Source organism: Sceloporus occidentalis, unplaced genomic scaffold, assembly GCF_023333645.1.
Source record: "Sceloporus occidentalis isolate IW3139 unplaced genomic scaffold, rSceOcc1.0.p SCAF_4, whole genome shotgun sequence".
NCBI classification, from domain to species: domain Eukaryota; kingdom Metazoa; phylum Chordata; class Lepidosauria; order Squamata; family Phrynosomatidae; genus Sceloporus; species Sceloporus occidentalis.
The window spans coordinates 5,087,413-5,115,385 of record NW_028316984.1 but is presented as its reverse complement, the minus strand read 5'-3'; the positions used below and the strand labels follow the sequence as shown (position 1 = coordinate 5,115,385).

Sequence of the window (27,973 nt, the reverse complement as noted above, 5' to 3'; positions counted from 1 at the left end):
ATGCTTCTTCAGATTCTCCTATTTCCTTTGGCTTCTATGCTACAGCAAACTCTAGGACAGGTATGAATCTCAAGAAATGACAACAGTTACATGAAATACCAAAATTCCTGAAAATACTTTCCCACTGTTATTGATTCTTAGTGGGCATATATCTTACTGTTTTTGTCCTACCTGTTTTCAAATGTCTCTTTTTTTTTCATGAAACAAAGTGGATGAGGTGTAAAGATGTAAGGGTAAAACATTTTATTTCTGTTCTTCGCACATATGAATTGTGAGATCATTTAAATGTCTCATTCCTCACACAGTCCAGAGCTGACCCATTTTAATTTCAAATAAAGTAACTGGGAGGGTACCTATGTGTGAAATGTGATGTTCTTGATTTTACTGCTTTAGTACTTCATGTTTGTTGATCATTTGAACAGCAGGGGTGCAACTAAGTATATGCAGCTTCAAGTTGAAAAGGTCTAGCAACATAGGAAGCTGTTCTTAGTGTATTGACAACAAGACATTGACATTGTGTATTGTTGTTTTGCAAACTGTATGGTGGTGTTGTGCTCCAAATGAGTCCCATCTGGCTTAAAAAAGGAAAAGCTGTATATTGTATAGGATAACTCAGTGCATTAGAGTATGCACTAGAGAGAGGGAGGGGAGGAAGAGGGAAAGGGTGAGAGGGAGAGAATTAGAGTTTGAAAAAGCTTTGGACTACAGCTCCCATAATCATCCACCCAGCTATGGGAACTGTATTCCAAAAAAAGCAATGCTTCCAAGCTCTGGGGGATATGGCCCAATACAATGGCATGAGCATTTGTAATCTCTTCAGGGAACTGACTCTGAGGACTAGTATCACATCATACTATGTGAGTGTGTGTTTTTCCTCAGTTACACAGAGTTGTTTCAACAGACCATTTTGGTTGGATTACAGCACATAAGGAACTGAACTGGAAAAGTGATCCCAGGTTGGCTTCACCATATTCTCCTCATAAACTTTACCAAAATACCTTTCTTCTCCCCTGTGTGATATTTTCTGTTTTAGGGTTGACAATTTTGAATCCAGTCATTTGTAAAATAACAACATACAATTTCAGCATCCAGACCTTTCCAACTTAAGATGCACAGAATCAATTGCACACTTGCTGTTTAACTGCAGTAGAGCAATAAAGCAATAAAAACACCCAGAACATCAAATTTAAAATTAGTGCCTGCCCAGTTACTTCATTTGCAAAGGAACCATTGGAAAGTTCCCCCACTGGGTGTTCAGATGGCAATTTTCTCAGTTCATAAATAGAAATTTAAAAGGGTCAAGAAAACTGAAATCCATGTGATTAATGAACTGCAATTAATGATTTTTGCATCCCCAATGGATAGTGAGTTCGTTATTTACAAGGAATTAACACTCCAATGAGCCTTCCAGAAGCACTAATTACTTTATTAGCAAGGCACATATCTCTGTGCATCTTGTTTTAAAGATAAGTTAAGCCTTCTCACACTCTGCCAAATTTCAGTATCACCCATAGCATCTTGTTTACAAAGTGGTCAATCTGGACATGCTTCCTTTATTATTTAATGGAACTAAAGCAGGAGAAATGAAACTAGTTAAGGTGCTTAAGTTCTTCAAACCCTGAAGTGGAGATTCCTCTTGTGGTGGTCTTGGAAAGGCTATCACCATCAACCTATTCCCACTTAGTGCTGAGGATAAAATCCCCCCCCCTCCTCTGAGAGCTCATCTGTTTGGAACTGGTTCTTCAAGGAAGATAGTGCAGAATGATCCTGCCTGACTGCTATAGCAGTATATTAATAGCTGCAGGCTTTACTGTATGCTACTGTATTTGAATTTTTGCCCAACCAACTTGAGCCTGGTTATGCAGAGCAGCTTCAAAATATATATCAACACTGTGTCACTTTAACTTGATCTCGTAGGTTGAAGAGTACTTTGAATTCTTTAGTCCAACTACAGTAGTTCTCTAAGGAGCAATTGCATTTAAAGTGGTAACAGTTGTGTAATGTGGATGTGCCCAAATTGAATTATTCCAGGACTGTGGAGAGGTGCAAAGTTCAGGTAAAGGAGAAAGAAAGTTATAGTACTCTAGGCTATATTTCAATTGTTCAACTCCCATCCCCAGTGAAAGAGGGATCCCACTGACAACGGACTGGTTGATATTTAGATCCCACACATCATCAGAAGATATCTGAGTGGCTTAGAATGCAATCAGTTTAAACAATTTAACTTTTTAAACAATTTTTTAAAATGACAAACATTCTAAAAGCATATTACTTAATTTAAAAGTAGTTAAAACTAAATTTAAAAGTTAAAATAGTTTAAAACTTTGTATATGTACAGATTTGGATGAAATCATTATGATTTAAAGACTAGATTTTAACTTGGTGCTGGAATAAGCCTATGGCAGTGCCAGTCATGCCTCCAAAGGGTGGGTGGGAGCACAGTGGAGAAGAACTTCACCCATATTTTCACAAAGTGTCAATGTAGGACAGAAAGGTGCCCTCCCTCTGCAAGCCCCTCTTGATGAGGTTCATAAAGGTTCCCAACCTTTATCTGGCTGCAACCCCCTTGCAGCCATAAGCTCCACCCCTTCTTCCAGCTGGTGGCCTCCCTGATTGGCTGGGAGGTTGGGAAGGGGCAGGACATCCCGCTGCCTACAAACCCTAGTAGGCTTTGTGGCCGGCAGCCCCACCCCTTCTTCCAGCCAGTGGCTTCCCTGTGCCATGTGGGGTTTGAGGCAGTGGCGGCAGTGGCGGCAGTGACAGCAGGCCATAGGAGGCCTTGCCGCCCTGGAGGAGGAGGAGGAGGAGAAGGAGGGGTGAGCCCAACTGGGTGACTCCTGTGAAAGGGTCATTCAACCCTCAAAGGGGTTGCGACCCCGGGCTGGGAACCGCTGATATAGGGAGAAGTGTTCCCTCGGGTATCAAAGTCCTAAGCTTTTAGGGGTTTAAATGCCATTGTTGAGAACAACAGCTCTCATATATTTTATGTGCTTTTTAAAAATTCCCCTCATTTCAGCAAAGCCCTCAAAGTGTCTAAAACATATTTTTAAAATATAAATATAATATATAATATACAGTTAAAATCACAATGACTGCATGTTATCCCAGTGGCAGCTCATGGCTCTGATGTTGATGGAGCAGTGAATCTGCTTTGAGTTTTAGTCTGGACTTTAAGAAAGTTCTTCAAGGTGCTGAACTCTATTCCTAAAATAGGCTCAGAACGTTGAAGAGCTACTTTAAGGTCTGGACTAAAAGTTCAGAGTGGATACACTGCCCCCTCAGTATCCACTGGGGATTTGGTTCCAGATCCCTCATGGATACCAAAATCTGTGAATACTTATCCCATTAAATATAGTGGCATAGTAAAATGGTATCCCATATATAAAACAACAAAACAAACTTTACTTTTTGGGATTCATATATTTTTAAAATATTTTCTAGCTATAGACGGTTGAATTTGGGGATAGACAGAACTGATTGTACTCAGTAAAAAAAGGCAAGGGCAAGAATAGAATGAACCAAAAGAACAATCAGAACAAGTCATTTAATCAAAGGGGAATGAATTATTTCCCTGGTTGCTTGCAGGCCAAAAGAGAAAGGTGAGAGGCAGTGAGGCTACCTGAGGTTGCAAGTTCTGTTACACTGGAACGTCTAATGAGAAGACCCTTGCATGTTTCCCAGACAGCCAGACTTTCAAAGGCTTGGGAAGACAGAGAAGAAACCTTTTGTATCAAGTGAGTGGGGCAGACAGATAGGGAAAAAATAGTTCTGCACATAACATTATTACCTGCCTTCACTTAAGTACTAGGCTACCCAATTAATAATGCTTGAAAATGAACTACAGGCCAGAGTAACTCCAGAACGCCAGAATAAAATAACCCACAAAATTGGCACTTCTAAAAATGTTTGCACGTACAGCCCTGTGGTATTTTGATGAGACAGGCAAAAAACACTGCTACCATGTTGTTGATTAGGTGGGAAAAGGTGGAGATTTTCCAGTCAATGCAATAGGTTACATAATATTTTTCTAAACCTTCATTTAGATAAACAAAGGCATAGTTGCTGATATATCTGAAAATCAAGAAAATGAAATTATTGAAAAACACAATGACATCAGGAGACATGTGCAGCCAACTGCCAGCAATATGATGAAAATGGTAAGATACAAATCACTGATACTGTTGATGACTCTTGAAAACCCTTCACTGTGGCTTTTGCAGGCAAACTGTTCCCATTTGTAACTTCCAACATTATAGACAGCTAGAAAATAGCCCATCTAATATATTTAGAGTTAGAATGAAAGATGCATGAAATCAACTGCAGGAAGGCAAGATGAGAGAAACTGAGATAGCAAAATATTCCACAAGAGAAAAAAAATGCTCAACAATCATAGATATTTGATAAATGAGGAACACCCATTGTGTACATTCTATATTACACATTAACCGAATCATAGGATCCTAGAATCATAGAGTTCGAAGAGACCACAAGGGCCATCCAGTCCAACCCCCTGCCATGCAGGAACTCTCAGTCAAAGCATACCCGACAGATGGCCATCCAGCCCCTGTTTGAAGACCTCCAAAAAATTTGACTCCACCTGACTTTGAGGAAGTGTGTTCCACTGTCGGACAGCCCTTAGTGTCAGGAAGTTTCTCCTAATGTTGAGGTGGAATCTCTTCTCCTGCAGCTTGCATCCATTGCTCCGGGTCTTAGTCTCTGGAGCAGCAGAAAACAAGCTTGCTCCCTCCTCAATATGACATCCCTTCAAATATTTAAACAGGGCTATCATATCATCTCTTAATCTTCTTTTCTCCAGGCTAAACATCCCCAGCTCCCTAAGTCGTTCCTCATAGGGCATGGTTTCCAGACCCTTCACCGTTTTAGTCGCCCTCCTTTGGACATGCTCCAGTTTCTCAATGTCCTTTTTGCATTGTGGTGCCCAGAACAGGACACAATATTCCAGGTGGGGCCTGACCAGAGCAGAATATAGTGGCACTATTACTTCTCTTGATCTAGACACTATACTTCTGTCGATGCAGCCTAAAATCACATTGGCCTTGTTAGCTGCTGCATCGCACTGTTGACTCATGTTCAACTTGTGGTCTACTTGGACTCCTAGATCCCTTTCACACGTAGTTTCATTCAGCCAGGTGTCCTCCATCCCATATCTGTGCATTTCATTTTTCTTCCCTAAGTGCAGTACCTTACATTTCTCCCTGTTGAAGTTCATTTCGATAGCTGTGGTCCACTTTTCTAGTCTATTCAGGTCATTTTGAATTTTGATCCTGTCCTCTGGAGTATTAGCTATTCCTCCTAATTTGGTGTCATCTGCAAATTTGATAAGTATGCTCCCAGTTCTGTCATCCAAGTCATTGATAAAGATGTTGAACAGTACTGGGCCCAGGACAGAGCCCTGTGGGACCCCACTGGTCACTTCTCTCCAGGATGAAAAGGAGCCATTGTTGAGCGCCCTTTGGGTTCGGCCGGTCAACCAATTACAAATCCATGTAACAGTTTCGTTCTCTAGCGCACATTTGACAAGCTTGTTTGCAAGAATGTCATGGGGAATCTTGTGAAAGGCCTTACTGAAATCAAGATATACTATATCCACAGCATTCCTTTCATCTACCAAGATGATAATTTTTATATAAAAAAGATATTAGATTTGTGTGGCATGGCTTCTTTCCCTGAAACCCATGTTGACTTTTTGTGATTATGGAATTGCCTTCTAGATGTTCACAGACTCTTTGTTTAATGATTTGCTCCAGAATCTTCCTGGTATTGATGTCAGACTAACTGGACGATAATTGTTGAGATCCTCTTTTTTTCCCTTTTTGAAGATGGGGACAACATTATCCCTCCTCCAGTCTTCTGGGACTTCTATTCTCAAGGAGTCCTCAAAGATTATTGCCAATGGCTCCAGTATTACATTAGCCAGCTCTTTTTAATACTCTTAGATGTAGTTCATCAGGTCCTGGAAATTTATATCAATTTAAGTTAACAGGTATTCCTGTACTATCTCTGCTTATTTTGTGCTGAATTTCCCCTATTCTGTCCCATTTTCCTCAGGTTGAGCACCCTTTGCCTTTACTGAGAAGACTGAAGCAAAGAAGGTGTTAAGTAATTCTGCCTTATCTCTGTCTCCTGTTAGAATTTTGCTATCTTCTCCACGCAGTGGATCTACTGTTTCCTTCTTCTTCCTTTTTCTGCAGACATATCCTTATTCTTATTCAATGTCAGCATCATTTTATTGGAACTGAGGGCTGAAACATAAGGCCCTTTTATGCCACTTTCTGGGTGGCATGGGAGCGTGGTGTTTATATGCCGTACACTCCCAAGCCGCCTTGAAGCCTTCTGTCTGTTTACACGGCTTCCAGATGCTCTAGCAGTGTGGCATTTACATGCCACATGCCACCAGACCACCTTAAAGCTGGCTTCCCATTGCAGTAGGGCAGAACAGCTGGCTTTTTGCCGCTGCAAAGAGGAACTGCTGTTTGCATCTCCTTTTTTGGTTGGCCAAAAGGCAGTTTGGGGCTACGGGGTGGGGTTACCATGGCCCTAATCTGGCTTTGGAAGGGCAACTTGAAGCCACCCTTTCAAGGTATTCTGTTTTGTCCCATAGTTAAGTATATGATTAATCAATGTGTTTTAAGCATTTGCTCTAGCTCAGTCAAGCTAAATGTGTGGCAGATATTTAGATAACCATGTATCCCTCCTAAATATGCTGGCATGTTAACTGTCTTGGTCTTAGAAATATTAGCATAATTAAATTCACACAACATTAGATACACTTTTAAAAAATCCAGCATAGAACAGGCTAGAAGGTGAGAAAAAGAGGAAGTCACTGGAAAGAAATTGATAAATCTGCCCATCCATAGCATGCACTATGTGCATTTGAGACTAGTGACAAACAAACAAAACAAGCTTCATTTATATACCACTTCACACTGCCTAAGCAGTGTCTAAGCGGTTTACAACTGTAAGCTAATTTGCCCCAACAATCTGGGTACTCATTTTAGTGACCTTGGAAGGATGCAAGCCTGAGTTGAGCTTGAGCCCTTTTGCTGGTCTTGAACTAGCAACCTTATGGTTTTGAGTGAGTGGCTGAAGTACACGCATTTCACCACTGCGCCACCAGGGCTCCTCTTATTCCAGTTATTCACTGCATCTATCTAACCATTCTGTCCCCCAGGTATCCCTTTCCATTTCTTTCCATGGCCCACTCATCTACCTCTAATAATTCTAGTGGCCATCAAAATGAGTTGATTATAAACTATATAGATTGGGGCTCAGTTCTGCCCAATGTATATTTGTGTAAAAGGAACTGAACAATATAAGAGAGAGTATGAGGTTTTAAATTATTTTTAGAGGTACTTTACAACAACAAACCCAACAACAACAGTTGTGGTTATATCTGCATCCATTGCTGATCAACTGTAGCTTCTAGGCATGCTTCCTTAGGAACCCAATATACTGCAAGTTTGGTTCTCCCTCCAGTACAGGAGGGAGATATTGATCTGTGCCTGCAGCTCTCAATTTATTTTATTATTATTATTATTAATTATTCAAACACTAATATTTTCTTAATATAAAACATTCATAAAAGGTTACACTAAAAATACTACAGGTATTACAAAAACAAAGACAAAACCCTTTTATATAATTCTACAGCTATAAAAACTATTCCATATTCTACTGTATTAACTTATAAAGACAAGCCTTAACAAATGACTTCCAACTTGCCAGGTCTTGGTATCAAACCAACTACAGTCAACCCTTCTTATACACGGATTTTTTATACGTGGATTCAAGCATCTACGGTTTGAAAATGTTCCAAAATAGTATACATTTCAAATATCAAACTTTGATTTTCCATTTTTTATAAAGGACACCATTTTGCTATGTCATTATATTTAATGGGACTTGAGCACACACGGATTTTGTTATACACGGGGGATCTTGGAACCAAATACCAGTGTATAACAAGGGTCCACTGTATTAATTCTACTTCTCCAATATTGCGCGTGCGCACGCGCGCGCGTGTGTCTGTAATTTTAAAAAACTCAAGCCCTGTTTTCACAGGCAAAATAAAATGATACAGCATTGATACAGCAAGTAGAACCGATGATGCAGGGCTCAGTCCCCTGTTTTGATGCGAACTGTCTGGATGACAACTGGCTAGGACATTAACAAACCTAAGTTATTATGCTCTTAAAACATTTTATCAAAGACTCACCTTTTGCTCCGGATCTTCTCAGAAGACCCAGAGCCCTCGGTTGTGCTGCCAGGAGGCTGTTTACAACACATTCCACTGTACTGTTTGGTGTTACTGGTACTGGCAAAAGTCACTCTCTCTGACGTGGCCAGCCATACAATTGATATTAGGCACCTTGTTGTGACCTCAGAATGAGCAACTTACTTTAGTGATGGTGCCACTATTTGGCACGGTGGGACACATGTGTGAACAGCCACCCAGCATTGCAACAGAGTGCCCAAGGTAATCTCCCAGAGTATTCTGGCCAATCAAACGCCACCTCATTTTCTAATGGTAATACTGATTATTAATAAATGACATACTACTTAAGAATACAATCTGTGCTATTCTACAAATCCTAAACCAAGAGCCAAAACAGACTGGCTCAAAACACCAGCTTACCAGTGACTTGAGGGCATGCACAGCACTTGCCCCAAAGCCTCTTCACATGGGCCAGCTTCACATCACTCCAGCAGCATATTGTTTACACACTGCACACCACAGGAGTGCCATAAAGTCACAGAGGGGAGATAACAGATGACTTTTTGCAAGCTCACAAAATAGCGGCATTTTGCTGCTTTGTGTGTGTGTGTGGGGGGGGGGGGGGGAACAGCCTCAACCCAGCTCTCTCAGCTCTCTTCGGGGTGGTCTGTTTCGCCCTTAAATATCTTTCGCCATTTCTTTTTTCCTATACTCAATAATTAATGTCAATTCAATTTTAAATAATTCTATAGTTCTTTCTCTTATAAGATTGGTTATTTTATCTATTTCTACAAATCCATTAAGCTTTACAAGCCATTCTTTTTGGGCAAGAAGGACATTCCAGTGTTGTGCATACAGCTATCTGGCTGCTTTTGACTATCCCATTCTTCTTTTCGGTTTGTTCTCCTAAAATCCCAAGTTAAAAAAATATATATTCAGGTCTCAATTGAATTTTGGATATTAGTATATCTTCCATCGCTTTATGTATTTATGTCAATTTTTTTTATTACTCTTTCACAAGTCCATCACATATGATGAAAAAGTCCATTCTATTTTTTTCTGACATTTCCAACATAGGTTAGAAGTACCTTTATATATTCATACCTTAGGAAATCTTTTATGGAGTTAAATAATATCACCTTGTAAGGATTTTCTTTTAGATCATAATTCAAAATAAATTTCAAACCTTTTCCCCACATATTTTCCCATTTGTATATTATGATCAATATTTTGTGCCCATTTCACCATTTACTCTTTTACTTATTCATCTTCCATCTCAGTTTTTAAGAGTGTTTTATACATTTTTGGCTATGAAGTGGCCATCATTTGGAAGCAGTTGTATTTAAAATTCTGATCTGGAAATCTCAAAACCATATAATTTCTTATTTATTTTAAATTGCTTAAACAATTGCCTATAGAAATGCCACTGAATCTTTATTCCCTGCACATTGAGTTCTTCCACCAATGTAATGCAATATTCATTTTTGTCTCTAATACTAAAAGCTTTCTATATGTAATTCATTGAACATTTAATATTTTTTCTCATGCATAAAATTCTTTTGTTATTAAATAAATGTTATTATTAAAAACAGCTTTAAACAATAACAGTCATTATAAACAAAACATATTCATACACATATACACATTACATACCTTTAAATGCCTACACACTATCAAATTCTCATGTGGTAAAATCTACAAAGGCAAAATAGAATCATAGAATCATAAAATCACCTTATAATACCATCAAATAATAGATTTGAAAAAAACCCTATCCAATCTAACATTATATTTTATAACAATTATTATTAAAGCCAGCATTTGCCTTGATTTTGTCATTCTAAAGAAACCCATGCCACCCAAATCTTGAATAAAAAAACTTCCAAATATAAGAGTTTCTTGTTTTGTTTCTTTAAAAAAAGACTTAACCAAATTAAACAGGCAAAAGAATAAACTTTCAAATTCAGCAATCCCAAACTGTGGAGCTCATTTTAACCATGGAGCTCATTTTAACTGTGGAGCTCATTTTAAATGTGCTGCTGCTTGGATATGAAAGTCTATTTTTGTGCCTTGTATCTCCATTGTAACTGGCCTACTGTCATGATACAGCTAAAAGGTGTCTTCGCCCCCCCCCCCTCCTTTGTTTTATTAAGGAATGGAGTACAAAAGCTAGTGAAAGTGCTAAAAAATCAGTTGAAAAGTGCCGAGGAACAGTGAGTCCCAAAGACGAGCTATTTGTGGATGGTAAGTGAAGAAGGAGACTGAAGGCTCTTGTACTACAATTTGTTATATTCTTTTAATGATTCCATTGTAATGTCCTTTGATTTCTTAGGCAGCTGCCACACTGAAGAAATAAAGCATAGAATCATAGAATCATAAAATCGTAGAGTGAAGAGACCACAAGGGCCATCCAGTCCAACCTCCTGCCATGCAGGAACTCTCAATCAAAGCATCCCCGACAGATGGCCATCCAGCCTCTGTTTAAAGACCTCCAAGGAAAGAGACTCCACTCCATTCCGAGGGAGTTTGTTCTACTGTCGAACAGCCCTTATTGTCAGGGAGTTACTCCTAATGTTGAGGTGGAATCTCTTTTCCTATAGCTTGTATCCATTGTTAAGGGTCCTGTTCTCTGAAGCAGCAGAAAACAAACTTGTTCCCTCCTCAATATGACATCACTTGAAATATTTCAACAGGGCTATCATATCATCTCTTAACCTTCTTTTCTCCAGGCTAAACATCCCCAGCTCCCCGAGTCATTCCTCATAGGTCATGGTTTCCAGACTCTTCACCATTTAGTCGCCCTCCTTTGGACACGCTCCAGTTTCTCAATGTCCTTTTTGAATTGTGGTGCCCAGAACTGGACACAATATTCCAGGTGGGGCCTGAGCAAAGCAGAATAGAATGGCACTATTACTTCTCTTGATCTAGTCACTATACTTTTATTGATGCAGCCTAAAATTGCATTGGCCTTTTTAGCTGCCGCATCACACTGTTGACTCATGTTAAACTTGTAGTCTACTTGGATTCCTAGATTCCTTTCACATGTAGACTTGTTCAGCCAGGTGTCCCCCGTCCTATATCTGTGCATTTCATTTTTCCGCTGTTTGACACCATTTTAATTTCCATAGCTCAGTGCTCTGGAATCCTGTGATTTGGAGTTTGTTGTGGCACCAGAGCTCTCAGGCAAGGAATTCCATAGCATTGTCATGGCAGTTTTCATTATTGTTGTTATTGTTACTGTTATTATTTTCTTTCCCCTTTTAATATTTTGTGTTTTTCATTATTTTCCTTTATTTTTATCCTTTTCCTAATATATTCCATATGTGACTATATAAAAATATATTTAAATGTCTGTATATACAAACACAGAGAGAGACACACAAATATGTGTGTATTTAATTCTCTACTCTTAATGTACTTTTCTTTCCCCCTATTTGTTTATATAAAAAAGTCTGACCAGTCTTGTTTGAAGTTATTTGTTGATTTGTTCCTGATTAGATGGGTTAACTTGTCAGATTCCATAAAATCTTATCATTTAAGCAAACAATCCATTGTGTCTGGTTCTTCCTTTGGTTTCCATGTTTTGCATATATAATTCTTGCCACTATTATCATATAAAATATCATCTTTCTGTATTTTATCTCTATCTCTTTTGCAATTATTCCCAAAAGGAACATTTTAAGATCTTTATATTTATATCTAGTATCTTCTTTATTAGCAAATGTATTGGTTTCCAGTATATTTTGCTTTTCTACAATCCCACCACATACAATACAAAGTACTTTTTTTCCTGAACACTTTGTACATTTGCTTGTATTTTTGTATATTTTTCCTCCTTTTCAGGGGTCAGATTTTTGCCATTTTTCAAATACCTGGATCAAATTGTACAGTAATTTCAGGGATCAGATTTTATAGTAATATTCCTCCATAGCATAACTAAGGTCTAAACTTCACTTCTAAATTAATGCAGTTTGACACTGTCCTAACTGTCATGGCTCAATGCTATGGAATTCCAGGATTTGTAATTTTACAACATATTTAGGCACCTCTGACAGACAGCTCTAGTGCCATAACAAACTACAAATCCCAGCTGCGAACAAGTCTACATAGGGAACACGAAACGCAGCGTTCAAACAGGAATCAAGGAACATGAGACACACTGCAGGTTGGGTCAGCCAGAAAAATCAGCAGTACCAGAATACATTATAAACCATCCTGGGCATAAAATGCTATTTGAAAACACTGAAATTCTGGACTATGCCAACAACCATCGAGTCAGAATGCACAGGAAAGCCACTGAAATCCATAAACACCTGGACAATTTCAACAGGAAAGAAGAAAACCTGAAAGTAAACAAAGTTTGGATACCAGTCCTGGAAAACACCAAAATGAAGACTCACCAGATGCAAAGAAAAACCACCCAGGGTGAAGGGGTTTCCCAACAGACAATGGATTATTAATAGACACTCTGAGGCCTTGCCATTCAACAACAGAACAATACACAAATTAACATGTAAATCACTTCCTCTCAACCAAGGGTCACACAGTTTATATACCCCACTCTCTCCCATGCCAGAATTCTCTGAAGATGTCAACCACAAATGCTGGCAAAACATCAGGAACAAACTCTTCTAGAATACAGCTTCATAGCCAGAAAAATCCACAAAAAACTATTTCCTTACAGAATCAATTCCTGCAAGCCTGGGTTTCATCTCTTTTATATAGCTTCTTAGTGTACTACTTCAATTTTATTGATTCTGTTTTAATTTTTCTCCTGATCATATCATAGAATCGTAGAGTTGAAAGAGACTACAAGGGCCATCCAGTCCAACCCCCTGCCATGCAGGAACTTTCAATTAAAGGATCCCCATTGACAGATGGCCATCCAGCCTCTGTTTAAAGACCTCCAAGTGAGGGACACTGTGCTGGAGAAGCTGACTCTTTCCCTCCCAACACCAGGGCCAAGTCAGCAATGGAACAGCTGCAGGCAGAGGTGAGTGGCCAGAGCTGGTACAAGTCAGCAATGGAGTCTTGCCTCCCTTCATCCAGCTGTGTCTCCTGTTGGAAACATGATCCTCACAAGGAAAGCCTGTAAAGAATTGGGAATTTCTTCTCCACCTGTGTTTGATTTACCTCCGAGAAGGAGGAAGATAGTTCAAGCAAAAATCTCAACTTTTTTTCTCCATAAGGCTGCTCCTTATGGAGATAAATGAATGTTTATCCTCTGTTGAGCAAAAACCACATGATAGGCCAATAGAATCTCCTTGGAGAAAGCTGGAGTCTTTGGTTCCCAACAAAGCCCATGCACCCTTAACAGACCTAGCAACTGAAATTGCAGAAGCTGAAGGTTTGCTGGGATCAAATCGCTATCGTATTTTCCGGTGTATAAGATGACTTTTTATCCCTGTCTTATACGCTGCAGTTGGTGGTCTCCACAGAGACAGACAAATGGTGTAGCCACCTCTCTGTCTCCGGGATCCTTGTGGGTTTCTATCCCAACAGGCACCACGGCCAGTCTCTCTCTTGTCGCCATTGCTGGTTTTGGGCCTGAAAAGGTGATGGAGAAGCAGCTCCAGAGCCGGTCCAGCGGGAGAGGGATGGTCAGGCCAAGGGAAAGAGCTGGCCCCTTAGACCTCGCCGCCACTGCTTGGGATACTCTGCTCCAGTGGCTTCCTCTGCGGTCGGGCCGAATTGCCCCTTGCGACACTCGCCTTCCTTTCAATGAGGGGAGAGAAAGGAGAAGGGAGAGGATACTGGAAGGTGTGGTTATCCCCCTATTTTAAAAGGGAGGAGGAGGAAGAGGAGAGGCGTGGGGGATAATGACACCCAAATTTGTTTCTCCATGTCTTGAGCTGCTTCAGTGACCAAGGATGGCATCTCTCCTCTGAATGACTGTCTGAGGTCGGTAATGGATTGGATGAGGGAAAATAGACTGAATCCAAATAAAATGAAGGTACTCGCTATAGGCAATCCTAATCCGGGAATGGTGATAAACTCTCCTGTACTGGACGGGGTCACACTTCCCCTAAAGGACTGTGTTCATAGCTTGGGGGTACTCCTGGACTCGTCGCTTCACCTGTCATCCCAGGGTGACATGACAGCTAGGAGTGCCTGTTATCAGCTTCGGCTGATACGCCAGTTACGCCCCTTCCTGGAACGGGAAAACCTTGAAATGGTTGTACACTCCCTGGTAACCCCTCGTCTCTGTTTCTGCAGTGCGCTCTACATGGGGCAACCCTTATGCCACGTTCGGAATCTGAAACTGGTCCAAAACATGGCAGCCAGATTGGTGACTGGGAGTTCCAAGTTTGATTCTATCATGCCTATCTTAAAATCCCTACACTGGCTGCCTATTAGCGTCTGGGCACAGTATAAGGTGTTGGATATTACCTATAAAGCCCTACATGGCCTGGGTCCAGCTTACCTGAGGGAACGCCTCCTCCCATATAATCCTTCCTGCACTCTCAGGTCCTCAGGGAAGAACCTACTACAGTCACAGAGAACTAGACTACTAACTACCTCCCAGAGGACATTTGCTGCTGCCGTTCCAAAAATCTGGAACAATCTGCCGGATGAGATCCGCCAACTAACATCTTTCGAGACCTTTAAGAAGGCAATAAAAACAGATCTGTTCCGGCGGGCCTTCCCAAATTAATCCCCTAATTTCACTCTCTGCGTGCCAAAATTGTTTCTCTTTGGACCAAGTTGAATACTTTGATATTATTGTTTTCTCTTTTATATGCTGTTACCCGCCTTGATCCAACACAGGGAAAGGCGGGTTATAAATAAATATTATTATTAGTAGTAGTAGTAGTAGTAGTATCTCATTTAGAGTTAGCTGTGTGGCTAAGATTGCCATATCATGGATCCTGGTGGGACATTCCCAGTTTTATAGTATTTGGGAATGTCCTGTCCTTTTAGATACATGTTCCAGCTCCCAGGCCTCCCCAATGCCAATCGCCATGTCTCCAATCTTCTCCAGGTCCAGCCTATATTTCCCAACAATAGGGGAAGCGCCCATGTTTGTGGTGACCCGTGACTGCAGCCAGGGGGTCGGCTGTTCCGGCTCCTGCCTCTCCATTGGCAAGGCTCAGAAGAGGAGGAGCTTTCTATTCAAACCTGTGTGCACACGAGAGAGAGGAAGAGCAGGCGAGAGAGAGGGAGTGAAGGCAGGCTGAGAGAGAGATCTGACAAGGCCTGGTACTGGTAGCCCTTGCTGGGCTGGGGGGGGGGCGGCTGGGGCTGTGCCTACAGCCGCCGCTTCCCTTTGGGCACCATAGTGGGTGGCAAGGAGGCCCAGCAGGCCTGGTAGGCCTCTATAGGGGTGGGTGGGGGGAGGGATTGGGCTACCAACACCATTGATGATGTTTTTGGCTTTTAGTTGGTTGTGTCCTCCATTTTTCATGAATGTCCTCCATTTTGGGCTAATTTTTGTCCTACATTTGTCATCCTACGTTTTCCAACATTTTGTCCTGGTTTGGTGGTAGAGAATTATGGCAACCCTGTATGAGGCCATTGCTGTCGTCTCTGAGAAATCTTCCACCAGTTTCACCCTCCACTACTGCTGCTGTCCCATAGCTGTTTGGCATGTTTAGTCTGGTTCCTCAGTAAAAGCCTGTTTGACTTGGGGCATACTATCAGACATAATGCTACCATCAGCATAGCCTCTTACTTCACTGGAGCATCACTCCCCTTTACCCAGACAGGTACTGCCAAAGTATTGCTAGGTAGGAGGTCACAAAGAAATTGAAGGATCTTCATGGTGTCAGTTAATGAGCTTTGATTTAGTTTGTGGGGGGAGATTAATTTGGCACACCCAAGAATCCTATGGCCTAGAGAGTAATGGCTTTTGGGAAGCCCAGCTCTTCATATCAGTGAATGACAGAGACAAGAATTAGTGAAGCATAAAACTTTCCCACATTTTTTGTATTTTTATTCACTTTCTCTAATTATTAAATACAATATTTACAGTGATATTTTATTTTTAATCGACATGTAACCAATATATGATCTTCATGTAATAAACCAAGCTACTAATTTGTGTGTTTGGCAATGGTCATATATCCATAGAAATGTGATTTCTGTGGACAAGTTAGCAAAAGCATTTAAGTATTGTAACTTAGATATAAATAGACACAAATATATCTTTCTGTAGCCTTAAACATAAACTATATTTCTTCCTGTTACAGGAACCTTCTGTATTCAGATTGTTTTGCAATCAAAGCAGGTTAGCTCGTGGTCAGATACAATCCAGGTGTGGAATAATACAGGAGTCAGTTTCAAGTATGGCATTGGCGCAACTGACCCCAAAAATGATATTTCTGTCTATACTCAGGTATGAAATGATAAACATCTAGCATGTGATATATTGCTCACCTAATGTCAGTGGTTGTCAGAGATGTCAGAATGTGTTGAGCTCCTTTGCTGCACCATCACTTCCTAAATTTGTTAGACCTGTTTTGTTTTTGTTTTGTTTCTGTTTTTTAAATCTTAAAATTCCTTCCAGGCTTTCTAAAGGGGTGAGTGTCATTTCCCAGCTGTTTTAAATTCAGGTGAGGCCTTTTTTAAAATCAAGAAGTAAACAAACAAACAAAACAAATAACCTTAAAGTTATGTGGAACATTTTTAGTTTTTAAAGAATAATATCCTCCCCAAATCTGGTCTTACCCCTGGGTAGCTTCAAAACGCAGTTCACATGTCATATTATTATTATTATTATTATTATTATTATTATTAACTTTTATTTATAAAGCGCTGTAAATTTACACAGCGCTGTACATACAATCTTTTTTAAATTAGACAGTTCCCTGCCCTCAGGCTTACAATCAAAAAAGACACGACACAAAAGGAGAAGGGAATGGTGGTGGGGAAGGGGATGAGGTCCAGCAGTTCTTCTCAACCTCCGAGGCCTGGACCAGGGGAGATGGACTGGAGGGAGGACTTGGCTTGTTGGAGCTAGCCTGCCTCTCTCTCCCTCAAGATGGTGGATGAAGGGAGGGCTGTCCTATTAGTGATGTGGTAGTATATCATAGTAGTAGTGTTGTGCTGGATTCAGACTTAAGCATTAGCAATTAGATTCTACTGAATGGAATGAGCCATGGTGCAGAGAGAAAGGGGCAACCCCCAAAATTAAACTGAGACACCTTCAATTGGATGGAATGCTTTGTCATTTTAAGAACTGGGTTTTCCTTGTTAGAAAATTGTGGGCTCCAAGAAGTAGTTTTATGTTATGCTAATGTCCCATCTCTGTCTATTGGAACATCACCAGCCAAAATGGGAACACTAACTACATCTTGGGATGTGAGATGGATGGACAGTTCATATTAAAAGTTTTATTGCCTTATTTCCAATTCAGAATCTTGGCCAAATGCCCAAAACTGATTGTTAGTTGTGAAGGTTTTTGCCATTTTATAATAAATTTTCTTTAAAAATTAGTCTCTATGTGCCATCAAGCACTTTTCTTTGTATTTGTAACATTATTATACTGTGTAGAAACAAGAATTTCTGATCAATCCAGGATTTAAAGTCATTATTTCATTTTTTTTTCCCTTATGTGCCTAGCTTGTTTGGCATAATTCAAATCAGGTTGGATGTGCATTAGCTCTCTGCCCAATGAATAAATTTAGCTACTTCTACCTGTGCAATTACTGCCCTGCGTAAGTATTAATTCTGAATTAACATACTGTTCATTCACTGGTTTCAAGAGTTCCCCACGAACACTCTGATACACACACACACAAACACACACACAATATGTGTGTGTATGAAATTGTGTAAGGAAATGAAGTGGTATTTCAGTAGAGAAAGCAAATCTGTGTATGCAGGAGTCCACTAACCAAACTACAGATGAATAAGGAAGCTCTTCAAAGCTGTGTTAGTCTGTATAATCTTGTAGCACCTTTGAGACTAACTGATAGAAAGAAGTTGGAAGCATGAGCTTTCATACACTTAAACAGAAGTTCTCTATCAGCCTGCACCTCAGGAAGAACACTACCATCCCCACATCACTGTAGGTAAATTTGTGCTTAAGTCCATCCAGCAGTTCACCTACCTGGGAAGCATCATCTCCTCAGATGCCAAGATTGATAAAGAGATCGATCACAGACTAGCAAAGGCATATAGTGCATTCGGAAGGCTTCATAAAAGAGTCTGGAGTAACAAATACCAAAATCAGTGTGTATAGAGCCATTGTACTGTCTATTCTCCTTTATAGGTCTGATACATGGTGTATCGCCAACACCTACAACTCCTCGAACGCTTTCATCAGCGCTGTTTCTGCACAATTCTAAATATACACTGGACTGACTATGTGACAAATGTTGCTGTCCTTGAGCAAGCAGGGATCACCAGCATTGAGGCCATGCTATTGAGGATGCAGCTGCGCTGGGCCGGACACGTTTCTAGGAGGAAGGACATCGCCTCCCAAAAATAGTATTCTACGGTGAATTTGCCACGGGTCAGTGTAAGAGGGGCGCCCCAAAGAAGAGATACAAGGACTCCCTGAAACAACATCTCAGGCTCAGCCAAATTGATCACCAACAAGGGCCCGCCCTGGTCTCACATCGGGAGGCATGGAGACGCACTATCCACGATGCTGCAGCCTTCTTTGAAAGTTCACACCGAACGAGTCTCGAAGAGAAACAGCAATGCAGAAAGAACCACAACTTGGAAACATCACCCAAGGAGACTTTCTGCTGTGCTTTCTGCCACCGGACCTGTTTATCTCGGATTGGCCTTTTTAGTCATCAACGCACTTGTAGAAAGCACGGGATGAGTCCTTCCTGAGTCTTCGTCCGCGAAATAAAGCCAGAGATATGAGAATGTCAATTCAAATTTTAAAAATCCCTTGTGTATGAAAATGAAGTAGAAAGTCCAGTTTTAACAATAGTTGTTTGTGAACAAAGGCATTGGAAACTAGCCTTTGTGTATGGGAATGAAGTGGCAAGTCCAGTTTGTCATTGGAAATAAACCTGTAGATGAACAAAAGGACTACAAAGATAGATTGGAAAGAGAAACAACAGAATTGGAGTTCATCCACAGACTACAGTTCATCAGCAATGGGTTGAACAAACTTAATGGCTTTGTGGCACACTACACACATTTCATCACTATCTAACCCCCTCTATTCTCTTCACCTACAGACTAGGTTCCAATGCCAGACTAGACTTGCCATACAAAAAAGGCTAGTTTCCATACACAAAGGGTAGTTATTTATTTATTTAGCGCTGTAGATTTGCACAGCGCTGTACATAAAAACAATAAATATAAAAGAGTAAACCTGTCTATGGCGTACAATCTAAGAAATAATAGGATAATATATATAAAATACATAGCAATACAGGAAATGATTCAATAAAACAGACAACAAAAGAACATGAAATAGCAAGTGACAATCATGCAATGTCTGGGAACGCTTCTCTGAACAGGATGGTCTTCAACTCCGTTTTAAAGCTGGTTAAAGAAGTGATGGCTCTTGCTCACAGAGGAAGAAGGTTCCAGGAGTGAGGGGCAGCAAGTGAAAAGGGGCAAATCCGAGATGTGGCAGAGGAAATCCTGGGCTGAGACAGGAGACCTTGACTACCAGAACGGAGGGCCCTAGTGGGAAGGTGAGGAGAAAGAAGGTCTGATAAGTAAGGAGGGGCCAGCCCATGGAAGGCTTTAAACGTCGACAGCAGGAGCTTATACTGAATACGGAAAGGGAGGGGGAGCCAGTGAAGGGATGCCAGCAAAGGAGAGATATGGTCAGAGCGGTGGGCAGATGTGATAATGCATGCTGCTGAATGCTAGACAGAAATTAAAGGACAGAGGTGAGAAAGAGGAAGCCCAGCCAGGAGGATGTTACAATAATCAAGTCATGATACCACTAGGGCATGGGCCAGAATCTTGGTAGTAGAGGCGGAGAGATATGGTCGGATTTTGGCAAGATTGTACAAAAAGAATCTACAAGCCTTGGCTTGGTCTGGATCTGAGGGATAAACGACAGAGAAGAGTCAAAGATAAAACCAAGACTGCGGGCTTGCTGGACTGGTTGAATAGAAATGTTGTCCACAGAGACAGAAAAGGAGTGTTGAAGGATGGACTTAGGAGGGAAGACAAGAAGCTCCGTCTTGGATATGTTGAGCTTCAAATGCCGATGGCGCATCCACTACGAGACAGCTGTGAGTGGATTAGTTTCCAATGCCTTTGTTCACAAACAACCATAATTAAAACTGGACTTCATTTCCACACACAAAGGATTTTTAATTTGAATTGATATTCTCACACACCGATGGCATATATGTCTGTCCCTGGATTTCCACTCCACCAAATGAATCTGAGGAAGTAGACATAAGTCTATGAAAGCTTATGCTGCAAACTTCATTCAGTTACTCTCAAAGGAGCTACAAGAGCTCTCTACATAGTAAAGCTCTTGTAAACATTAGAAAATCCACTTTAATATTGGCTCTTCAGCATATCAAAATATATGTGGACATTTGTGTGCATCTTTATATGTACACACGCACAAAAAAGAAGGGATGTGGTGGCTCAAGCAGTTAAGATATTGACTCTGTTGATTGCAAAATCGGCAGGTTGGCAGTTTGAGGCCCAGGTGCCGGATGATGGGGTGAGCTCCTATCACTAATCCCAGCTTCAGCCAACCTAGCAGTTCAAAATCATGCAAATGCAAGTAGATAAATAGGTTCTACTTCGGTGTGAAGTCAAACAGCGTTCTGTGCAGTCATGTTGGCCACATGATCACAGAGTAGTCTCTGACAACGCTGGCTGTTCGGCTTAGTAACAGACACAATGTTCCCTATGGTCAGACATGACTTGACAACCTTGTCAACAGGGAATACCTTTACCTTTACCTTTTTTATAAGCATAAGAATGCAAACATATTTTTGTGTGTATTTCCCTTAGTATACATATTTTTATAAGCAATTTCCCCTAGTATATTCTTGTATAGTAGCTTCACCTAGTGTTTTCATTTGTATAGGCAATTTTACTAAATGTATGGCATTCATGTGTACACTTTTCACTAACGTTTGCATCCATTCACTCATTCATTTAGATTTATGGGTGCTTCTTAACAGCAAGAGTTATTTACAACAAAACAAAACAAAACAGATGATTAATACTGTACATAATCATTATAACAAAATAAAAATTATATGAATGCTATCAATACACAGAATTTAGAAACACTCAATGTAAGTGTTCATCCATTTGCATCTCCCACACACATAGGACACCCCAATCTGGTATGAATATCATACATCAACAATATACAGTAGGTCCTTCTTATACACATTTTTTTTAAAATACGGATTCAAGCATCTACAGTTTGAAAATGTTCAAAAAAAGTATAAATTTCAAATATCAAACCTTGATTTTCCAATTTCAAAAGGAACACCATTTTGCTATGTCATTATATTATTATAATGCAATAGCATTTTGCTATATCATTATATCATTAATGGGACTTGAGCATCCATGGATTTGTTATCCATGGGGGAATCTTAGAACCAAACCCCAGCGTATAACAAGTGTTCACTGTATAGCCCTCTCTAATGCCCCAAACTCTATGAGAATTAGTATTTATTTGCCAGGAATTCAGTGGAATTTACTCTTGTACACCTAAAAGGTACCAGATCCTATTTGATCTTTGAAACTGAACAGGATCAGCTCTGGTTAGCACCACTGCTGTAGGCTAAATTTCAGAGGAAGGGACTGGCAACACCACCTCTGAGTATTCCTTGCTCATGCCTATGAAATTAATGGGGTCAGAATAAGTTGACAGGCTACTTAAAGGTACATACACACAGGCACACACATAAAGGGTGAGAAAATCCTTTCTCTCTATTACTGAGTTAAAATACCAGAACAAAAAGAAAATGCCCTTTGTTGTGAAACAACTTGAAATGAATTTCTCTTAGGAGGTAGAACTGGAGGCACACAACCATTCTATCATCACACACATGAAAATAATTTCCTGCCAATCTTGCTTTCAAAATCAATTATTAAAAAGTGTTTTGAGCTCTGCTGAAGCTACTCAAGTTTTATTCAGATTCTGCTTTATTTTTAATCTTTAAAGACCTATTCTTTATAGTAATAATAATCATCTTTTTTATTCTTCCATGATTTTAGAGGGAATATAGTATCGCAATTGAAAAGGCCCTACAAAGAAGGCCCGCCATGTGGAGATTGCCCCAAGAGCTGTGAGAATAAACTTTGCAGTAGGTATAAATATATATATATTTATATATATATATAAAGCAGCTTCTCTGAATATCATCAGTCCTCTTCTTAGCTAGCTGTGATAATCTAGAATACCCCGTAAAGGGATCACAACCATCTAAAAATGTATGGTACTAGGATCTGATAATGTGAATTTCTGTAAGGAATATGTTCCTTCATTTAAGGGCTGCCACAATATTGTGGGTATCTGTAGCATGAAGCCTAAATCCAATTGCTAGCTCTAAACAGAAAACACCCTTTGGATCAATGGTATTTATATGTGTGTTTCATACCCTCCAGTGTTTCACAGACGAAAACTGGGGTGCATGTGGCCAAGCAACATCAGAATGTGGTCAAGATGGCAAAACTTAATACTTTGGAAGAACACTCAATCTAGGAGACATTACAGCAGTTTGCCTTTTTGCCTGATTCTGCAGGGAAAGACAAGAATCATCCCATCCTCTCCTTTCCCCATTGCTATATTAATTAAGTACAAACTAGTTTTGCAATTTGAACTAATTTTCTAGCAGTTGAAATAAGGATAAAGGGGAGGGCGAGGGAGGAAAGAGAAACTGATACATTTTAAAAGCAGTTGAAAATAAAGTATGACAGGATTAATTGGGACTTCCCTGACAAACTGGTACATTTGAAGGGTATGCATTAAAAGTCCAGTTCCCATACACAGAAACTTGATCTTACTATCAGTGTGCTCTATATAATGGTTACTTTCCACCAGCAGACTAAGCACCAAATTCAATTCTCCCTTCCCTCTCTAAACCCCTAAATCTATTCCAGAAGATTGGGGCAACCTCTGGATTAGATATGTATTGCATGAAGAGCTTTGGAGAGGAAGAGGACAGGAGAATATTAATTGCACAGTTAGAAACATATTCACATAAAATTGGACTTAACTTAATTTGTTTTACATCATGCCACAGTGAAATGTGTGTGTGTGTGGGGGGGAGTAATACCACCTACTAGCTTTCATATATCTAATATATTGAGTAAATATTACAGTCAATCCAAGTCAGATCAAGACCATGAGAGACCCCAGGCTCCCCATAGTCAATTCACAAATGTTGGTATGCATATGCACACAGAGAAGATTAGTGCATCTGCGTACAGTCAAAGACTAGAATCTTGCTAGTGCATCCTTTTGTACAAGCTGTCACAGAAAGAATGGGTGTCCTAATCAGGAATGTGTATTTCACTGACTTAACCACTGCACAAGTGGTTTCCTGTTTAGGATGTTGCTCCATGAGCACAAACAAGCAGTTTGCAACTACACACAGCCCTGCAATTACCTGACAGATTTTTAAACAATGGCGTGATGTATCATAGGTCCAGTGTGGCTACGCTTGTGTAATTCTGCACTAGGCAATCACTGGACAGTATCTTGACCAAAGTATCTCTTCCAATAGGTTTTTTCTTCTTCGAGTCCTTCTTAATTGGTTTTTTTCTCTTTTATTATCTGTAATATTTGATTTAGTTTCCTTTCTCTTTTTTTCTCCATTTTTTTCCTCCACTCTGAATTGTTCTGAATGAAAAAGCCTCTCATAACTGCTTTTGAGGCATCTCAAATATTTTCAGTTTTCACTTCATTGTTTAGATTTTCCTTGAAGTACAGATCTAATTGGTCCTTTCCTTGTTTTATTATTGTTTCGTCTTTCAAAAGTACTTCATTCAAACACCAATTAATTTTTTGGGGCCTGTCTCTAACTTAAATTGTTATGGGGTTGTGATCTGACACTATTTTTGGTAAGACATCTAGAATCATAGAATCATAGAATCGTAGAGTTGGAAGATTTGTCTGGCATGACTTGTTTCTCTGAAACCCATGTTGACTTTTTGTGATTATGAAAATGCCTTCTAGATGATTACAGAATCTCTGTTAAATGATCTGCTCTAGAATCTTTCCTGGTATAGATGTCAGACTAACTGGATGATAATTGTTGGGATCCTCTTTTTTCCCCTTTTTGAAGAGGAGGGAGTAAGCTTGTTTTCTGCTGCTCCAGAGAACAGGACCAGGAACAATGGATCCAAGCTGCAGGAAAAGAGATTCCACCTCAACATTAGGAGGAACTTCCTGACAGTAAGGGCTGTTCGACAGTGGAACAAACTCCCTCGGAGTGTAGTGGAGTCTCCTTCCTTGAAGGTCTTTAAACAGAGGCTGGATGGCCATCTGTTGAGGATGCTTTGATTCCTGCATGGCAGGGGGTTGGACTGGAGGGCCCTTGTGGTCTCTTCCAACTCTATGATTCTATGATTCCAGGCTAGGAAAAACCAGCAGATGGTCAAACAAGTGGGGAAAGGGAATGAGAGATAAACTGATGGGTTTTATGGAAATTAAATTGGTTATTTCCTGTTGCTTTGTTGGAATGAAGATGGGATAGCCAAGGGAAAACTCCTTTCTCTCCTCACAAACAAGCATTGTTCATAGGCTGTTGCTTTTTTTATAATGCCTGTTGCTTGCCAAGGGCAAAATGCTGGTGTTTTTTCCCCCTACATCTAAAGACAGCCTTTTAAAATTTAAGCTATAATTTATTTATTCATTTATTTGTCTTTCTCCCAATATAGGAACTCAAGGCAGTTATAAACGTATAGTTTAAGTTATAATAAGAGCAATTGGCTCATGCTAAGCATATCTATGGACGTGTGCATTCTGGAGACCCGGGTTCAAATCCCAGCTCAGCCATCTAAACATACTGGGTGACCTTGGGCAAGTCACACTCTCTCAGCCTTGGGGGAAGGCAATGACAAATCTCCTCTGAACCAATCTTGTCAAGAAAACCCCATCTTAGGGTTACCATAAGTCAGAAATGACTTGAAAGCACACAACAACAACAATAGGCACATCTATATCAAAAAGGAGGGAAATTAATCATGAGTTTCCACAGATGCTGATTGACTGCAACTCCAAACTGTCTGAGAATGAAGGCAATTCACTCTCAGCCTCTGAGGCTTATCGTCCATAGGCCAGGAATGTTGGGACATTTGCATGATAATCAATGAGGAAAGTATTCTGATCTCCCCCTGCAGGTACCTTCAAGTAGACAAAATTAATAACAACCTGCTTTTTAAGAGCCCCTCTTAAAAAACAATTCCCTGTAGCTACATGTGTTAGTGGAAATAGAAACATAGAATCATAGAGTTGAATGGGGCTGGATGCATCATTGAGTCCAACCCCCGCTCAGTGCAGGATCTCCAGCTAAAGCAGTGATTCCCAAACTTTGACTTTTCAGGTGTTTTGGACTTCAACCTCCAGAAGCCCTAGCCAGCTTGCTCATCTGGAAGACCAAAGTTTGTGTACCACGGAACTAAAGCATTCACACCAGGTGCAGCAGCCTCTTTTTAAAGATGTCCAGAGGAGGAGATCCCACCACATCTCTAGGCAGTTGGTTTCATTGCTAAACCACTCTTGCTGTCAAGAAATTCCTTCTAATGTTCAATCAAATTGTTCAGTCATGTAACTTCAAACTATTGGATGGGATCCTGCCATCCAGGTAATTAGAGAACAAATCTCCTCTTTTTGGCAGCCCTTGAGGTATTTAAAGTGTGCGATCATGTCACTGCTCAGTCTTCTCTTCACCAAACTGCCCAGCTCCTTCAACCTTTGGAACTTGGAACTATGTTCCTATTAATGCAGTCTAAAATAACATTTGCCTTCTTTGCTGCAGTATCACATTCCTGGATCATGTTCAACCTATGATCAATAATAATCCCAAAGTCTTTTTCACATGTAGCTGAGCTGTTTCACAGGAAATAACCAATTTAATTTCCATAAAATCTGTGAGTTTACCCCTCATTCTCTCCCCCCCCCCACTTGTTTAACCCTCCCCTGGTTTTTATGTGTCACCTATCCCTTGGGTTTTATTTATTTAATTAGTTAGATTATTTCTAAATAATTTTTGTGGCGCAACTGATTCAACAGGTCTGCCCTAGCTCAGGGGGGGGGGGGTCTTGGGGTCCGGACCCCCCCCTTCCGTTAGATAAAATGAATGGTGTGTGCTGCTGCGCCGCCACATCCAAGCCCCATTATAATGGTGGCACTTAGTCTGGACCCCCCCTTCCCAAAATCCTGGCTACGTCCCTGCCTAGCTGGGAATAAAAATTGAATTTAAGCCTAAATAACCTGTGGGAGTAGTTTCAATCAAAGCCTCTTGGCATAATGGAGATAATTATGGCATAATGGCATAATGCACATAATTAGGAATGGCCTAGGGAGGTGGGGATGCTTAGCCTGGAGAAGAGAAGCCCTGTTTAAATATTTAAAGGGATGTCATATTGAGGAGGGAGCAAGCTTGTTTTCTGCTGCTCCAGAGACTAGAACATGGAACAATGGATGCAAGCTACAGGAAAAGAGATTCCACCTCAACATTAGGAGGAACTTCCTGACAGTAAGGGCTGTTCAACAGTGGAACACACTTCCTCAGAAAGTGGTGGAGTCTCTTTCCTTGGAGGTCTTTAAACAGTGGCTGGATGCCCATCTGTCAGGTATGCTTTGATTGAGAGTCCTTGCATGGCAGGGGGTTGGACTGGATGGCCCTTGTGGTCTCTTCCAACCCTATGAATCTATGATTCTATCAGAAATTTCTTTTTCTTAAAATTGGCAAACCCAAGAGAGTAGGAGCCAATGAAATTTAACCAAGACTAGTGTAATATGAGGTTTACAATTAGCTATACTCAGTGACCATGTTCTGCAGCAGCTCTGGTTTCTGAATATTTTCAAGGACAATTTGAAGTGCAATATGTTGCAAAAGTAAAACTGAGGGGTTGCCATTCATACATGACAATGATAAGGTCCCTGTCCTCCAGGGCAGAATGCTTCAGAATGGGACAAGCACATATTTTGGATCACTGGGTTACGTGAGCCTTGGCTGTATCATGGTATTCAAAGATATAGCTGTGTTAGTCTGTAGAATCAGTACATACAGAGATCCTGTAGCACCTTTGAGACTACTGAAAGAAAGAGGTTATTTCTTTATTTCATTTAGTCTCAAAGGTACAAGTTCTCTCTACATACTGTATTATGCTACGTTATGCTATGTGGATTTAAATAAGTTGGAAGTATTATTTTTTTCCTTTGGCCTTAACTTTGTTTTCCTTTTTATCCCTTTCAGCTAGCTCATGCAGTTATGTGGATGTTTTGAAGAACTGTGATATGATGCTACAACTGTTCCAAGGTTGCAATTCCAAGATGGTAAACGATTATTGTCAAGCTACCTGCAACTGTGGAAGATAAACAGCATAATAAGAATCATCCTGAGATAATTTAATTCAAGAGGGAACTTCAACATTAAAAAGAAACTCACATTTTTACCCTACTAAAAATGGTCAAAATTTGACCAAATTGGCATTCTAAAAGAACATTTTAAAATTTTTAAAGCATTTTACAATGTTACTTATGTAAAGAATGAAAGAAATGTATCCATTTTGAATCTCACATTTTGCTTGTTTCTTTTCTCATTGTTTTGATTTAGAAAATACTGCAAACCCACGGTATCCACTGTGGTTTGTTTC

The 27,973-nt window shown here is 40.2% G+C and overlaps 1 protein-coding gene across 1 annotated transcript; it reads left to right on the top strand.

Moving 5' to 3' along the window:
* Positions 1–27,810, top strand: LOC149313449 (cysteine-rich venom protein piscivorin-like). The gene is made up of 7 exons (XM_089523208.1): positions 1–60; positions 4,044–4,157; positions 10,390–10,480; positions 16,426–16,571; positions 17,798–17,892; positions 22,364–22,452; positions 27,574–27,810. The coding sequence occupies exons 1-7, from the start codon at positions 1–3 to the stop codon at positions 27,693–27,695; spliced, it is 717 nt and encodes a 238-aa protein (XP_089379334.1). The 3' UTR covers positions 27,696–27,810.
* Positions 27,811–27,973: the final 163 nt, after the last annotated feature.